This window comes from Chroicocephalus ridibundus, chromosome 9 (assembly GCF_963924245.1).
Source record: "Chroicocephalus ridibundus chromosome 9, bChrRid1.1, whole genome shotgun sequence".
Classification (NCBI taxonomy): Eukaryota; Metazoa; Chordata; class Aves; order Charadriiformes; family Laridae; genus Chroicocephalus; species Chroicocephalus ridibundus.
This window is the reverse complement of record NC_086292.1, coordinates 16,503,687-16,521,644: the sequence shown is the minus strand read 5'-3', so window position 1 is coordinate 16,521,644 and position 17,958 is coordinate 16,503,687. Positions and strand designations below refer to the sequence as shown.

Genomic DNA, 17,958 nt, shown 5'->3' with positions numbered 1-17,958 from the left:
TCTATAAATCATTAATGAGGCAGTTAACTGAAACAAAACTATAAAAGATTTGCATTACCCGGCAGAACCCAGCCTTAATTGACTTCCAGTTATTTACAATTAATTTTTCCGTTTGGAATAATGATTGCAAGCAACTTAGGGTTTTTTTTATTACTCAAGAATTAGATGCTGACTATTCATCAAAAGTTTTTACAGCAGGACCCTGTCAGTGGACAGTAATGAGCTTGAGGAAATCTTATTTTTTCCACGCACATGTACACACACACTGCCCTCCCCACATTGGCAGAGGAGACAGGGCGCTGGTAGTAAAATGGGGACAGGAGTCAGTGCTAGCTTTTTTTTCCCTTTTTATCACATACCTAAGTTTAACAACAATTAATTTCCTTTCTTTATAGCATCTAGCTGAAAGGTGACACAATGATTAGAGCTGGCTACAGTTCTAGATAGAATAAACTGCATGCATGAGCAGTGAGTACATATTTATTTCTCTCTTTCTATCTTACAAGAGTCTAAGATAGAAACCAGGGAATAAATGATGCAAAGGCTGTCAAGTAAATATTAATCCATTACACTATTTTTAAAAAATTACTTCTATAGAAATATAGCGTGCAAAGTAAATCCTCATTAAGTTGTCATTGTTTGAGTAAGCCACAGAACACGAGGCTGTGCGTCAGACTCTGGACACACACAACTAAAAGATCTGCTCTCTCTGGCATATAAGCATAACTCTCATTGACGTTAATGGGCTGAGCATGTGTTCGTCAGGAAGGGATGTCACGTTCAAATTCCTAATAAAACTTAAGTCAAAAATAACCAGAGCCCATTTGCAGCAGCTGATGTTTTCTTCATTATCTTTCAATTTTCAATTGTGAAAATGCCTAAGCAGATAGATCCCGTCAGTTGTAACTCCTGGTCAGTTCACTATTTCTAAATCACAGCTATAAAATAAGTAACATCTTATGTATTGAGGTGCACTATACTGGAACCACTACTATTGGAAATCAACCATTCCCTGAGACAGAGCAAATGATACCTTTAATTATTTCCCCTTGCTACCTTTATTGGGTACAAGATACATAAAATAAATGTTTGGGTTTGTTTCTTTCTCTCCCCCTCAGATATAGCTGTCATACTGAGGAAGTAAAATTACCTGCTTTTTTTCTTGTTTCAGAATAAATAATTTTGTTGTCCTTTGACTTAAGTTTAAGACTGTGGCTTTCCTTTCGTGAGAAATGGCTAGGTATGCTGCTCCCAGTGAGGAACTGAAAGTGAAACTAGTGTCGCGAACAGAGAATAGGGGAGTTGCAATGAGCATTAGGGGCTTTGATTGCTTTGTAAGTTGTGTAGATCAGAAGACATACACTGGTAAATATGGGAGAGCTAAATTCTGAGTGATGGTAAACCTAACGGCTGCTTTCTGCACCTTATCAATAGGTGCCAGTGAAAGGCCACTATAATTGATCTAGGAAATGTGGGCCCCGTGACAATCAAACACTTGTAACCTTGAAAATCTTGCAATCTAGTGCTGAAGTAATTTTTTTCCAGGTTATGTTCTGCTGAATTGTGTTACAATGTGTAAAGTAACGTGACAAGACTAGACATGGGTCATTCAGTCTGTCAGTAATTCAGAGCTTGGCAAATTGGTCCTCCCTCTTCACCAGTCCATGAACTTCACAGATACTTAACTTATTCATGCTACGCTAGCTACCACATTATTTTAGCTGGAAAAGCTACTGTGATGTGTGAAATCTGAGAGGCTTTTCTTTTTGAAATCGGGCTGGTACCAGATGAGCGAACAGTATTATTATTTTCATTAAGATATCACATCCTGTCAACATGTAACATTGGCAATTGCATTTCAAATAATTGCGTGCCTGACAAATTGTATAGCGTCATTTGGACTATCTTTTTGCTGTGTTCATGATCCTTCTTATTGGGATTGATTTCCTGGGGTGGGGAAGGAGCTTTTATTCTTTTTGTAAACTCAGAGCTCCGGTAACTTTTTATGCACATAGTTGATATTGCTGACAATGATTTTTTTTTTCCCCACTGGGTGCAACTAGTTCAATAATTCTAAAACTGAGAAGTCCGCCACATTCCAGAAAGTATTAAACTGATCCACCCCTTCTTTCTTACATGGGTTCTGAACAGAGTCTGTTACTGCCTGTTTCCAAAACAGTCAAAAAGAAATACCCAGGCTTTGGAGTTTCTTGAGGGTTTCCTTTGAAAAAGCCAAAAATAATTTCAGTGAAAACAGAACTTTCATTTGGTGGAAATTTCTGTTTATTTGAAAAACCGTTAACTATCAAAAATATGCAATTTACTTACCAGCTCTGTTATAAATCAAGAGTCTTAGTCCTGCAGTGTTTCTCATCACAATAGCAGACTTCTCATTTTTCTGTGACTCCTTGCAGCATTATGAGCGTGGCCTGGTTTTGATTTGGTTTCAGAGCCAGCATCTGTGAATCAGGCCTGCGAATTAAACACAACTGCTTTTCTCTTTTTCCTTTTATTTTTTTTTTCCGTGTTAGTGGGAGCCGAACATAATAAATATTAGAAGAAATAAAGAATTACAATCAGGGTGTGAGGAATTCATTTTTTCCTTTGGAATGGAATCTCAGTATTAAACTACCAGGAAAAAGCCATGAAAGGAATAAGTGGTTTTTCCACTGCTTTGCACATTGTAGAGTCATTTCAACACGTGTAATATAGGTGTCAAATACTAATAAATCAGCTGTCAAATGCTATCAAATGCTTACTTTGCACAGGTGTAAATGATCACGTAAAATGCAAAGCACTGATCTGACACCAAACATCTCTGAGTACCATTTCTGTCTTCACCAGTTTTATAGAACTACTAAAAAAAGTCCAATAGGGAGTTTCTTCCTTGTTATTTAAGTTACTAGGGTTTTTTGACTGTTTTCTTACTTTTTGGGATGTGGCTCCCCTCTGCCTCCTTTCCCCCCTAGTTGACACCAAGGGAGAGAATACAGCAATTTATATAGAATTGCTTTGGACTGGGCTACAAAGAAAAATATGTTTCGTAGTAATATTACAAATGATAAAGCGTTTTCCCTGCCAAAACATCTCTGTAAGTGCCCCAGCATCATCAACTGATGGCAGCACAGCTCTGGGAATAAACAGACTTTCAGCTAATGGCAGGAATCATCAGGGGAAACACAAAACAGGTATTTCTTCCTGATACAGAATGAAACATATGATTAAAGTTAAATGCCAAATCCTATTGGCACTGGAGTGAATTAAAGTTTATTTTTCATTCCTGTTTATTCTTTCTTCTCTTTTTAGCTAATTTATCTTGTTTCATTTAATGCCAATGTTTCTTCCTTTCTATTTGGCCACTTTAGCGTAAGGCGGGGGAGCAGTTCATTTTAGGCATGTGGCCTTTTGGTAATGAGATTAAAGCTTTAGGCAAAGCCCAGATCCTAAAGCGCAAACAATGCGGGCTCTCCGGGCCTCTATTCGGCCCTCCAAAGGCAGGGGTCAACGTACTGTGACCCCAGGCACTTCTTTGCCTCTTCAGCAGGACAGCTGGAGTCTGCGCCCTGGTGCCATGCGTACACGCCTGTGATACTGTGACACTCAACTGCTTAATGCATAATGTTTACGTAAGGCTGTATACTTCCAAAGCACACTTGATAACCTTAATGTAAGATGTATTGTATTGCAATACTTATTATGAAGGAACTATGATGCAAACTTTATTATGATGAAACCACGTCTTCAACTAACAATTCAAAATGACTAAGTTTCTCTCCATTGTCTTGTTTCAGACTTTCTTGTGAAAAATAAATACATCTGTCTCACTGTTGGCTGACTGAAGCACACAACTATTAATCAGAGCTGGGCCGGTTCTGTATAATACACTGTGAACGTGCCAGTTCTATGGCTGTTTCCTCTCCACCATCCTGCTGACTGGCCAACGTTTATTCCAGAATACTGGGCACTTGCTCCGTTACCAGGAGCAGCAGGTATATGTATGGCCTAACCTGTCTGAGAGTGTTGGGTTTTAAAGATAATGACCTTAAACATAGAAGCTGCACCAGCTGTATTGGCACAGAGCTGGATTGCTCTTAGAGGCAACACCTGCAGTTAGTCAGGCAGACACACCAGCCGCAGAACACAACTCAGGACGCTGGGGCAGCCCTTGTCGCTTTGAGGGTAAGCAATTACATTTTAGGGACAGCAAAAACTTCTCCCTTTCCCACAACTAGCCCCTCTTGTAGACAGCCAAAGCAAAGAACTCACATCTAGTAATAGGGATCTACTACTCTGTGATTACATGTTTCATTGTCATTTTTTAAAAAGCAGTGCAAGCAGTGCTTACATTTTCAAACATGTGAAGTCAAATGTATTTTTAAAAAGTTTAAATACTACAAAAGATCCAATTTTTTAAGTATCAGTTATCGTAAGAGCATTTTAATACAGGGTTCTGTATTTACTTTCATAATTTTGGGATTACATCAACAGAATTGCATAATGAAGACATAGTAAAATCTTAATGTATTTCTAACTGGAACTCAGAATAATGGGAGTTCTTTATTTTAAAAAACAAGTTCCAAAAAGAGTATTTGCCCCTACCTTAGATTACCACACTCCAACATTCATGCAAAGGATGCTCTATTAAGATGCCAGCTTTGGCTGGCCAACAGAAGCAGAAATGGATGATGGTCTAATGGAACGGGAGCGAGCTGCAGCAGTTGTGCTGTGCTGACACTGAATTGGCTCACTTCAATTGATTTCTTTGATGTACAAATATAAAACTGTAGTAATTCATAACTCATCTATAAATTCATCATTTAAAAATACTTGTTTTTCTCTCCTCCATCCCAGCCTCAAATCATCAAAGACGCCCTTATTTGCAGACAGAATTATAATAGTGATTTTATAAATGCCTAAACATTTGTAGTAGGTATAACAAATGATGAGAGCACATGACCTGCCTTTAAACAAGCCTCTGTAAATTCTTTTCCGTCTCCCTCCCTTCTCACCCCAGCAAGGAAGAGCAGCGCAGGCAGGAGGCTGCGGTACCGCAGCAGGAAGCAGCAGTGGGAGAGCGGGAAGTCTTTATCTCAGGACTGCTGCCAAAGGTAAGAGACCCTCCGGCTGGGCCCGGCGAGGCTGTGAACCCCCACGCCTGCAGTCAGGGCTCAGTCTGAGCACGGCACACACCCCTACGCACAGCAGCAGTCGTGGAGAGCGGCTGAGGCCACGGAGGAAATTCATAACAATTTGAGTTAGCCCACATTTTGTCACATTACCAAAGATATTCTGTAAATAAATATATTAATGGGCCACTTACTTGTAGATAGCAATTACTTAAACTAGCATTCAGCTTTTAATGCACAGCCATGCATTTCTAAAGGAGAGTGTTCTCGCTGTGTATTACTATAGATCCAGATTTTAAATTGAGATTGGTCACTATTGATTTTGTTAGAGTTTATTATGATAGCAGACACAAGATTCATAAAAATTGCTGAAATACATTGTCCATTAACCTGCCTGCATTTAGCCAAGATCACCTTGTGTCCAGCTAACACCAACTTTATTGGCATAATGCCATTTCCAAGGCAATTTACAAACAAGGAGATACTTTGTAGGGAACTGGAGCTATCAGAGACCAGATGGAGAGGGGCTGTGGGTGCTGCACCCCAACCTCGGCTGTGCCCCCCCAGCCTGCAAACGCCCATCCCCAGCTGAGCTTCCTGCAGCCCATACACTGCATCAAAATGGGCTTTCAGTGTCCCTCTGCTCTGCCACTTTTAGGAGGTGCTGAGGACACTGGCACAGCCGAAGTCCTGCTCCTCTCAGGCATTTTCATTTGAAAAAAAACAACCCAAAAGCCAACATGTCCCTCTTGGCTACCAGCACTGTAGCCAGCTGGGGCTGTTCATCTCACTGCCTCAACTGAGGGGGAGCATGGTGAATTCTGAATTGCCTTCTGCCCTGCTCTACCCTCAGGCTGGAGGGTACGGATTCTCCAAAACTCTCCTCCTGAGACTGTTCCACTGTTTAAAAGACAAGATGAACAAGGAGGGTGAGAACTGTAGCTGAATGTGAAATTGTGTCCATGAGAAATTAAAAAAAAACCCCACCTCAACATCACCTGTGTTTGCTGTGCTGGACCACCGGGCAGGAACGAGATCATGGGGCTGTGCAGCTTTCTGAAAGCAGTGCACACTGACCTTCACTGCACACGGAACCTCAGAGGACAGGGACGGTTACTTTGCTGCTCTTTATAGCTTACTTTTAGATAGAAAGACAATTAATTCTTCCCTTAGTTTTGTCTTCTCTGAGTAAACAATCCCATCTCCTCTGCCTCTTAATGACATGATCAACAGAGACTTAGGAGATATGACATGAAAGCTATTTCCTCAGTTTCTTGCCTTGTGTGCTCTGTTGCAGTGCCTGGAAGCAGACAAAGTCTACGCTGAGGCTCTGTACGCTGCCGCATGCTGTGTCAGACCTCACCCCCCAAAGTCCGTGTGGTGGGTGGGCAGACAGGCAGCGCTGTGGTGGGGGACTGCTGCCTGCCCTGACTCCCTGCTGGGAAGTGGCTCCTTGGCTCCACGGTCACCGTCCCGCATGCCATGCTGCAGCAGGCAGAAACGGCACAAACAACTACGCCAGACCTCTATGCAGGAGAGTGTCAGTTGGAATATTCCTGCGGAGATGACAGGAAGTAAATTAAAAAAATTTGAAATCCCCACTTTTATATGGGCTATTCAATCATAATTGGCTTGTTGTTGAACCCATTGCTTGTTCTGGCTTTAACAGGCTTCTCCAACAGAAAGTGTTAGTTACAAGCGTGCTCGTTAGGTTGAGCTAACGTGAACAGCTCAGTGTCTTGGTCTGTCAATATTTATCAGGAGCTGCCCGGTAAGGACTTAACGGCAGATTCAGTGTCTGAAGTTTATCAGTTTCCTAAATCTCATTTGCCAGTGCTTTGACATTTAAAACTATTCTGTGAAGGGCAAATTAGAAATCAATGATGTGCCATCAACCCGATATCAATGCATCCCTAAGAAATGTAGATCAGCCATTGATGGAAAAACAAAAGTTAAAATTGCCTTTATGGAGACTAAAGAAAAATGCAGAAATGCTTCCACTTCAAAGACTGAAATATTTAGTTACTCTAAGTCTTTCTAAAATGCATCAAAGAGCTCTCTTCAAAAATCTGCAATTCGCAGGAGGAACACCAGAGTTGGGTCAATCAGTCAGAAATGCTGCAGTACCCCAAGGACTGTTTCAAGTCCTTTTTAAAAATAAGGTTTAGATATAAGGTGCAGCCCTCATATCAGAGAATCCTCATGTAATAGCAACTAACATTAATAAATAGTCAAAGGTAGAATTTAAGTTCAGGTGCCGCAGTGTTTTACTCACACATGAGCTTTTATCAAGAGTACGGGAGCACTCACAATTCCTAATGCTCCTGTTTCTTCCTATCATTCAATTTTTTATTGTTTAATCAATGCCAGTGTGATTGATGCAGTTATTAGAATGCTTGCAATAAAAAAAATATAGAAAAAACCATGTTTGTACATTGAAAGACTGTTCTGATAACTAGTTTGATCACCGGCATGTTGTCTTGAGCTGACACCTGGTTAAGCTAAAAGATTTCTTTTAGGAACAGAAACTCAGATGATTCTTTTTTGCTGTATTACGTAGCAGTTTGATGCTACACTTCGAAAGTTAGCAAAAGTCTGTTAACCAGAAAAAAACAACTAGTGCTAAAAGTAAATGAAATATTGAACGCTAGACATACAGATATAGATAGCAGTACACATAATCATAGGAAATACGTTCCCCATAGATCTATTTAAAGGTTTGGTTTTAAGTGACAGTGACTTAATTCAAGGCATGTGTATAAACGTGTATATAAACATGAGTTTATAAGTAAATAAGCATCGTGCCTTTGACCCATGAATGAAAGTAAAGAGCAAACAGGTGATTACTTAATTCCATTTAACTCAAACCAGCTTTCCGTCAAGTATTTTCAGACAGGAATGTTTCGGCTGCAAAGTTCAGAATTTGGAACATACAATAATTAAGAAAATGTTTAATGCCAACCCACCCTCTTTATTGTGTCGTTTCTTCAAGTAATTTTAATAGTGCAAAATATCATTTTGCATTAGTACAATAACTATGGGAATTCACAGTCAAAAAAAAAAATCTTAAAAGATTTCCAAAGTCAAACAAAAAAATTTTTAATACTGTATTTTTAGCAAGAACATTTTTTAACAAAGAATGTGTACTTTTAACTTAATATGGTACAACAGAGAAACCATACTTAAAAGTTTCCATTATCTAACACTCTACTGCATATTCATTTTTTTCATCTTAAAAGACCAAAAGCCAAGCTGAACTGAGCATAAAAAAAAGCATCAATTATAATCCTCATATTACGTCAGCTATTAGGGTTTAGCTCACACTTTTGAATTGGTCATCTAATGAAAGGACAATTTATACATCATTCTTTTAAAAAATGTACACACATTTCTTTTTAAAACGTAATATATATTGAGTATCTGCTTCAGTAAACAAAGCTTAATTTATAAACACAATCGAAACAGCTCCATGTTGAACAGTTTCAGTGATAAACTGGACTGGTGTGATGTACAGCCAGTGAGGACCTTTGTGGCTTAAAATCATTGTGCCATTGCTATACAGTAATAGCTACCTCCTTAGAAAAAAAAAAAAAAATCTTTTTTTGGGGGGGAAGGGGAAATAATTCCTGTATGTGCTTAAAAATACTAAAACTCCTTTCTATCTCCGGGGACCTAAAAATGATCTGTTGCAACAGGCCTGGTTTGGTATGGTAAGCTTGTAAAAAGTCTCAATATTTCTTAATGACAATACGGCAGTTTTCGATGCAGCAACAGTAAATTGCTTGAAATCGTCCTTCAAGTTTCATGCTACAAATCCTGTTCTTCACACAGTACTGAAGGCATCAAAGGTTGGAAGGGATGTTTTTCATGAACTATATAGTCTTCAAATAGTGATCATTATACATTTTTCAGCAATGGGTGTTTCCTTCAGTACATAATAGTAGGTTTGATGTATGTTCTGTTTTCTGGAGGTAAAAAAAAAAAGAAAAGAAAAAAAAAAGTCAATTACACAGTTACACATTTTATAATTAATTGAAACAGGTGGGTTTCCTTATTTGTTTGTGGATTTTTTTTTCCTCAAACCAAATTATCAGACCTACAAGTGATACAAACTGTCCATCATGTGCGGCACCCGATGAGGAAGCCCGGCAGAGCCCTGCGGAGGTGGATGCACAGAGAAATGAGCGGGTCAGTGCACCGGCCGCCTCTGACCCCCGTGGTACCGGAGTGGGACCTCAGCTGGGCTGAAACACCACCAGCCTTGTTTCTAACAGTGCTCACCAGCCAGCAGCTGCTGAGTAGAGACTATAAATATTTTTATTTGAATTTTCTTCCTTTATGACATTTGCTTTTTAATTGAGCACTCATTTTCCTTCTTTTTTCAGACAGCAGCCTGTGTTGTATTGCACGCTTCTGTAAGATACACTGAGTAGCGTGGCATCAGCTCTACAACATACCATTAGTACATGCACAAAACCTTCTTGGGAGCAGTGTGGTAGAACAAAATTGCATTGCCTTAAAAAAATGGAATAGAAGTAAATCAGTATCTGTTCTTTGGGAAATGGTTCTTTCATTCAGAAACTGCCATATTTATTTTAAAAATATTTTTCTTTAAGGAAATGAGTAGAAAGACACTTATTTTTTTTCATAAAAAGCTTCCTAGTTATAGTACCTATCAACTATGATTTTTCACATTAAGCCCAGAGAAAAAATAAATATTAAAATGCCTGCAGAAACTAAAGCTAACAAGAATCCATATTCTTGTTCATTATACAATGAATCATGAATCTGCCCGGCTAAACCGGCAAGTACTGATCTTGAAGATGATAGCAAAATGATAATATTGAGAAGCATTTTGTATAATGTTGACATCTATCCCATTACTGTTTTACATATGCCAATACTGAACGCTCATAAGGAAAGAACAAGTATTGACCTGCTAACTGACACTGATCCTTGGAGCAATCTCAAAGTTTGCCACATTTCAATTTCAAAATGCATTTCAGCTATAATATGAGTGATTTATCATTTAGCAGTAGCTGTCAAAGTAACCTCCTAGATAAAACAAAAACATCTGGAACCATAAACAGAGGAGAGCAGTAGCTGAATTTTAATCCAAATCCGACATGTTCACTTCATTAGGAACAGGAAACAGCTAATTAGTAATTGAATGTTTCATGGTTTTAAGGAGGCTCAGACTCTCCAAACAGAGATGATTTAATATGTATTTTCGACGTAAACAAGAATAAAGATCGGAAGAGCCAGGGACATAACATCTCCGGAGGAATGTTCGGGAGCATGGGAACCTCCAAAGAAGTGACTAAAATTAGTTTCAGGCCCTTGGCTTATTAAAATTGTCTTAAACTTCGTGGGGCAAATATTAAAGCCTGGGGAGGGTGTAACCAGAAATACAAATACTGAACACTCTGGGGCTGGTTTGTTTTGTGTTTGGGGTTGTTTTCCGTTTTTCTCCTTCTGATTATTAGGAAGTTGCATGTGACTTGTTCCCATTGCAGGCTGCAGGTGAGCTAGCCTATATTAAAGTTGTACTTCTAAAAAAGGTAGCCATGGACAGAATGTGCAGGTTTGGCTGCCCTCAAAAAAAAAAATCACATGAATAGTCTTTATAGGCCGTCGGAAAGGCTGAAGTCCTGCTTGTCAGCCAGTACCACCCCCGCTCCGCGTGCTGCCGAGAAGCAGCCAAGGCATGAGATGTGCTGGGCATCCAGCGCCTGTGCGTCTACTCCTGGGGGCCTGGGCTCGGCAGCCAGACCCACACAGGTATCGTCTTGCCTCACCACCTACACGGAGTGGGATTTACAGATGTGCTTGGGGAATTAGTCCATATAATGCAATAATGAAGTCAGCAGAAATTAGGCACGTAACTCACTAAATGGCCACCGGGCATCAGCTGCATCTTCTGATACATGGTTGATGCTTGATATTTGTACAGAGACAGCGAGACACAGGCGACGCATGTGCCCACGTTTACGGTGCTGCATTTGGCGACAAGGACTCTGTCTGCAAGAGGAGGGGAGGAATCCGGACGTGCATTCAAGGAAAGAGTTGATTTATCAAAAATGGGATCAGTAAGGATCAGTAATATTATTCTTTTTTTTTAACTCTTGGTATTTTTATTGTATTTTTAAAATTATTTTTCAAACTAAGGTAGGAGGTGCTTATTGAGGGTATCATGGGCTGATGGGCTGCCTATTTAAACTTTGAAACAGGTTTCAATTTTCCCTTCCTAGTCCCTTTATTTCTCAAGGGAAGACCAATGGAGATTTCTAGAATACCTGTAAGAGAGAAAGTAAATGCCAACGCTCAAGCACAGTGCAGCCACCCAGGAGATATTATTGATCAGTAAACAGAAAGTGCATAGTTAAATATTTCCTTTTTTATAAAGCTCTCAATTATTCTCCTGAAATTAAAATACTTTTTTGTTGCTGTGCAATAAACTTAACTCCATGACATTAACGTCATACAGCAACCACCTATGAGGCATTGAAGTGTTAGGAGCATCTGTGCTACCACTTATATGTGAAAGACAATGCGATGTTGTCAAATTTATCTTTTTGAAGAATATTCACCATCCCCTTGGTGTAGCTGACTGCAAACTACATACCATTTTACAGCATTTTACTGTATTATATAGCAAAGATTTGAATAAATCTGTGTGCAGTAAATGTATTCTTTTATTAGGTTTATCCCTTAATCAAATATTCATTTATGTGGGCTTCATTCTATTAAAAAATGAAATTATACAAAGGTGAGCAAAAGCGTAGATTTACAGTAGTTTAAAGCCTAATCTCCTTCTCTAGGGGTAATATTGACAATATAAAAACTGTATAAATGATATTCCCTAACACTAAAATATGCTTATGAGCCCCCTGTGCATGTTATACTGCTTTACAGCCTACAGTGAAATGCATGACCGGCTTAATAAGCAAGACATTTAGAAAGGATTTTTTTTCCCCTTCACAATGTCTAAGACAAGTAAAGATCTCACAATTTCTCAGTGAACCAGAGCGTCAGATACTCTCAGAGCCTGTGTTAATAATTGTAATTTTCCCTCAGGATTCTGTTGTCTTCCCTGAGTTCTTAGTCCAGGGTATACATTCATCTCTTGCGCTTTCAGCAACAATATCATCTTTTTCTTTCAAGGTTTTAATGTGTGTGTAAAGGACAAATACAAGAACAATAATTATAATCTGCATATTTATTCAATTTTTTCTCCTTTTTTTTCTCTTTTTTTCAGCCTGTTCAGCAGCTCTGAATTTTCTGAATCCTTTGTGAGGCTCTGTCTGTAGTATCTTTAAGTTGGTAATTCAGCTGTTTTTCCATAATACAATAACTTTAAAACAAAATTTCCACGTGTACTCTCACAACTTGCATAAAGAAATGTGCCCCGGTAATGCTGGTGTGCAAATCCAGCCCAGCAAGGGGAGGAACGCGCAGCAGCTGGCTGGCTGCCATTAACCGAGACAGCTACAGGTTGGGATTGTGCAGGTAACTTTAGCACACTGGAAATTGAAAGAGAAAATCATTGGAGGAAGGAAATTTGGGATCTGCTACATAATGAGGAAACAAGGATAAATTTGTTTGTTGTATCAGTAACTGTAAATTATTCATGCAATTTAAAAAAATAAAACCCATCACTACATTTTGCAGAGAATACGGGTAGCAGAGATGAAATAATAAACTGAAAATCCCACTTTTCCAATTTAAATAAAGGAGAGTTGGGAGAGCTTCTAAAATAAAGGTTGAGCTGAGATGTGGCTGTGTTTCTGTGGACAGAAGAGCGGCGGGAGGGACGGGGGCAGCACAACTCCTACTTGAGGGGGTGAATCAGAGTCTGACGCGGTACCGCAGGTGTGCGGGACAGGAGCTGGTCTCACCACCCCTCCTAGGCTACGTAAACAGAGTCAGCATTTCAGTTAGATCAGAGCCAAGCTGAGCTTGGGATGCAGTGACACATGGAAAATGCAATGCCATAACTAGAAATCTAACTTACAAAGCTGGGGCTAATTAGCCAGCATCAGTCTCTTATCTTACAGAAAGAAAAAGAAAAATCAGAGAACAGTTTGCATTAGCTTCTACTGTGGATGAGATCCCTCGAAACACCTTCTTTCCCTAAACCTCTTAGCAAACAGGGGCGCTGCCTGGCCTGGAGGGAGGCTGCATCCAGGCCCCTGCCAGTGGGCTAATGACCACAGCAATCAGGAAAAACGCAGCAAAGGATCCCTTCACTACCATGAAAACACAAGACCCAGCCTGCCACCAGTTCTCATGCTTTTGGGCTACTCATTCAGACATGTGACAAAAGTGAGTAAAACTGACTTCTTTGCCTGTTTATTAGTTGTCCACCAAAATTCTTCCCTTCCACTTACCTGTAAATATTTTCCAAACTGAGCAGTGAAAGAGAAAAAAATAGCATACTGTGAGCAGGGCATGGTTTCCTCTTGACTCACGGAAGACCGTGAACAATAAATGCTGCTTCTGAGAGCAGCAGTACTAATGAAGTTTGGCTTGCTTTTTTTTAATCTCTTGCTCTTTCATATCTCCTCTTTTCCACCCCTGCAGATGTGCAGTCTCTGATGTCTAACGCTGGCTGCGCTGACGAGCCTCCCTGCGGGGGAGCGGTACCCGAGCTCTCCTCCCTGCAGGCTCTCGCTCCTGTGGCAGGCAGGACCCCGGCCCCTCGCCTTCAGCGCTGCACAGGCACGGAGCCGCTGCGTTTGGGGCTTCTTCCCCACTGATTCTGTGCTGAGGACTACTGAGTCGACTCTCTCCAGTATTTCCGCATCCATGTTAATAGATGTAAGAACTTGTACAGAAAATAAGATCTCTAATGACTAACAATAGTCAAGGACAAGAATATGTTGACTGAATACAAACTATGCGGATGCTGGATTGACATTGTCAGCTTGAGTCGACAGGAAGGTAACACAGTGGCTCCTGCTTAGGAAATGTTCAAGCCTACCGACACTGAATTATTGAATAAATGTTTTAGCCCTTTGTAAGACTAGAAAGGTATGAAGCTGCACACTCGACAGTCTCCTGGGGAAACCTTTCCTCACCTTTGGTTTCCAGTAAATCACAAATCTCAGCTTCCTCCCTCATACGCGTGTGTGTATGAGCTTACAGAGAGAGAGATTCAGAAAAGCACTGTGTATCAAAAGTAGAAATAACACTAAGATCAGCTATACTGTTACTTTTTAAAGCCCTGCATTTGTGTCACCAGCAGGCAAGCCATGTAGTCAGCACAGCAATCTCATAGCTAGTTACTGAAGAGGGCCCTTTCCTTGGTTGGCAGCTAAGGAGACGGCTTTCAGCCGCACGTGGCCAGTGTATGCACAGGTATGACAGTCTGGTCATTGCATACAACCTTTGAAAGAGCTTTTCTAGAAGCACTGCAATATGACACAGCACAAGGTAACTGCTAGAGGTTTAGTAATTCAGAGCACCCCCTAGGGCAGAGCGCAGCTTGGACAGGAGGGAGAGGAAAAGCCCTAAGACTCAAATGAAGAAGATGACAGCAAAGAACTCACTCACAAGGAAAATACAAGGCCTCTACTTAGTTTAATCTCAAGAGTTTTTAATCACAGGGTTCTGCTCTTTTTTTTTTTTTAAATGTAAAATTGTAAGTGCTTGAACATTTTTTTTCAGTGAAAGCAAGACCAAGACAATAGCACTGTCATTTACAGGATGTTGAATTTGTCTCTGACAATTGTAGACTGCTCTGAAATCCCTTAGCGTGGTTGGTTTCAGTGGATAGCAGCATTTGGAGGTATCATTTGATACAGTAACAAAGTTGTTAAACTTCTCAAAAACACTACCCCTCTCTTTTCTGTCCCCCTTGTGCCCTTTTTACCATGGGCTGGCTTTGAAAACTGCCGGGTTATATCAGAATATTGAAAAAATATAGCCCAATTTTCTAATTAAGAAAAACCAAAATATGTTCTAAACCTCAACAGTCCTTCATCTTTGGCAAACAGATAAAAATAAAAAGTTAGTCATGGCTACTGAGAGATTTTGTGCTAAATCTCTGCCAGGTTATTTCACAAACAAAAGCAGGAGCAGCAGCCGCCCTGGGTCACCCTCCTGTTGCAGGTACGTTTCCTCTGAACCATGTCTGCACGTCAGGAAAGTCTGTCTGCCTCTGCTGCTGCCTCCTTCTTGAAATTGAGTCTTTTATTTTTGTAAATTGTTATCATCAAGTATTATGGTAACATCTATTTTTTAAAATTTTAAGATAACATTGCTTTGCTGATTGTTCCAATATCCCCTAACAATGAAATATAGTAATACAAAAGTTAACTAAGGTATAAACATGCAAAAGGAGAAGTCTCCCTGCGATCATAAAATGATGTTATTTTCTGTTCAGCAGTTCATGTTACTGCTGTTCATGCTAATTAATTAAAGGAGCTGTTGCTGTAATGTGCAAACAGGGAATCTGAGAAACTGAGAGGGCTTTTAGGTCTCGGAGTGAAGTTAAGTCAATCTGGGCGCGGGCAATCAAATGTAATGAAATCACTTGTCAGTGCTAAGCTTGCAAAAACTGTGAAGTTTGACTAGGGAGTAAAAGGATTATAATTAGATTTCCAATAGGATAATAACTAAATGGCAGAAAGCAGTAAAGAGAAAATATTACTTTGTTAGCTAATGGTGCTGCTGTTCGGTTTTAGTTTTTATCAGCACACTTGTAGTTGTGCTAATTTAATTTGCTTTTATCAGCAAAAATGCACTACTCGAATGGTACTTGAATGTCATTTGCAAAAATCATTGATCTGAAGGTGCACTTAATGACACCCAGTATGTTTATTTTATGTGAAACGGAGATTGGCTGATAAAATGGTTGATGCACTATCGTGCTGGCCCACAACCGAGTTACGGAAGCAAGACCAGAAGGTATCTGTGTGCATGCGGCACCCTCTCCTGCACCACTCAGATATGCAGGGGGCTGCGCGACCACAGCAATTATTACTTTTCTATTTTGTCAGCTAAAAAGCTTCTCTCAGAACAAGCTATGCTGGACTAGAAGATCAGGTATACGGAGGATGGAAGTATGAGACTGTGAAGTTCAAAAAAGTTCTAAGTCTCATCTGCATAAAATTTCTGTTCAATTAATATACAAAGCGTAGAGAAAATGAGCCAACTAAACGGGAAAGATTTATAATGCAGATCAGAATCCCAGTGTATGAACAGCTTGTGTTAATAAAATCATTTTAAGAAATGAGCATAAAATATGATATGACTTAATCACTGTGAAAGGTGGCTGTGCAATATTTTTGTAATTTTCCTTTAAACCGTCTTAAGGAGCTACTGGCAGTGAAACTAATTGAATTTCAAAGGAGAGGCACTGTGTGAATGATAGATTTCTGTCCAGCAGAGCTATTGACTACAGCAAAAGAAAGGTCTGCATTGATGCTAACGCCTTTTTCTGTGCAATAGAGAGAGATTTTGGAAGCTTGGAAACAACTTTGTATTAGGGACATGTGTTTTGACCCTTGCTCCTCCCAGGGCCCAAAAAGCAAAAGCAGCAAATCAAGGGGGCAATAAGGGAGTGTGCTCAAGTTGTTAAAGATGGAAGTGCAATAGTAGCTGTCAAGTACAAAAACGGTAATCAAAGGAAAAGAGAATAAAAAGATATTACAGTATCAGCATAAATAAAAATGAAATAGGTGGTGGGTGCTACAGGACAGAACCACTTTGAAATCTAAAGAAGCTCTGTAGAGAGCTCTTCAAAAACCTTTGTATCAGTTGGGGAGTGCTTAGTGAAAAACTAGCTAAACTCATCACACCTTTACATCTGAACAGAATCACTGCACGAAGCTGTCACAGAAGTCAGCCTATGCTGTCAGTCATTACTGTGGTGAAGACAAGAGGTGCTTTGCCATTGCAGAGTACAGGACAGGTTTACACCGCCTGTTGCACAAGTCATGTTCTGCTTCCACACAGGGCACCAGGCTCAGAGATACTGAACACAGTGGACATCCAGTTCTCGCTGTGTTCAGGCCCTTACCCTGAACAAAAACTTCATGATCCAAAGCCTGTTAAAACTAAAGAATGATGTTGCTGGGATCAGATTTCTTAAAAAAACAAACCAAACCAACCTGAAATAAAAATCACAAAACCACGAGGTTTTCTTATATACCAATAGACTACAGTAAGTATACGAAAGTTGTCTTAATTCCTTCTAGTAAGTAAATGGTTGTTGGAATTGGCTATGCATCACTTCCCCCAAAGTTATTTATAATCATTTTTGATGGGAAGACACATTTGAGCCAACTGTAACTTTTTTCTTCAATTGAAACTTGACATCAACTTTCTTTTTGTACTAGATTTTGTCCAGATGCACCTTGGACTCTCAGAATCTTTTTGGAAGAGCACTGAGCACTCATCTCTGCACGTATCATAAATAGATCGTAAACGTTAGGAATATTTCGCTTGTTAAATTTAAATACATGTGTCCCAAGTGCTTATCCAATATTTTGACTATTTCTGGCAGTAACAATTTTCCAATTGCAATATTTAGAGCACAACTCTACTTATATTTGTACACACACATATGTTATATGGATATATATGCATTACAATAAAGCTGTGATTCTCCTCCTTTATAATACGTAGCATATGAACCTAAAATCACAAAAAGAGACAGCAGTAAAAACATTTGAAAGCTTTCCTGTATAGATGACAGACGGATGACAGATGCATACCAGAGGTATGCAAAGTCAAGCCTTTAACAGTTGAGAAATGCTGGAAGTTCTGTTTCTATCTATAACTGTACTGCAGTCCGTCTTCTGTCTACACAGAAGGGGGCTGGCTT

The 17,958-nt window shown here is 39.8% G+C and overlaps 1 protein-coding gene across 3 annotated transcripts in view; it reads right to left on the bottom strand.

Annotated features, from left to right (window-relative positions):
- Positions 1–8,179: 8,179 nt before the first annotated feature.
- The window catches only part of DACH2 (dachshund family transcription factor 2), a 303,611-nt gene continuing 293,832 nt past the window's right edge, over positions 8,180–17,958 (bottom strand). For 2 of the 3 annotated variants that reach the window (XM_063346550.1, XM_063346551.1), the window contains one exon: positions 8,180–9,091. In XM_063346550.1, coding sequence (XP_063202620.1) covers positions 9,054–9,091 — 38 coding nt within the window. In that variant the 3' untranslated portion in view covers positions 8,180–9,053. The remainder of the gene's footprint in view (positions 9,092–17,958) is intronic. The other variant, XM_063346549.1, reaches the window with a different exon arrangement.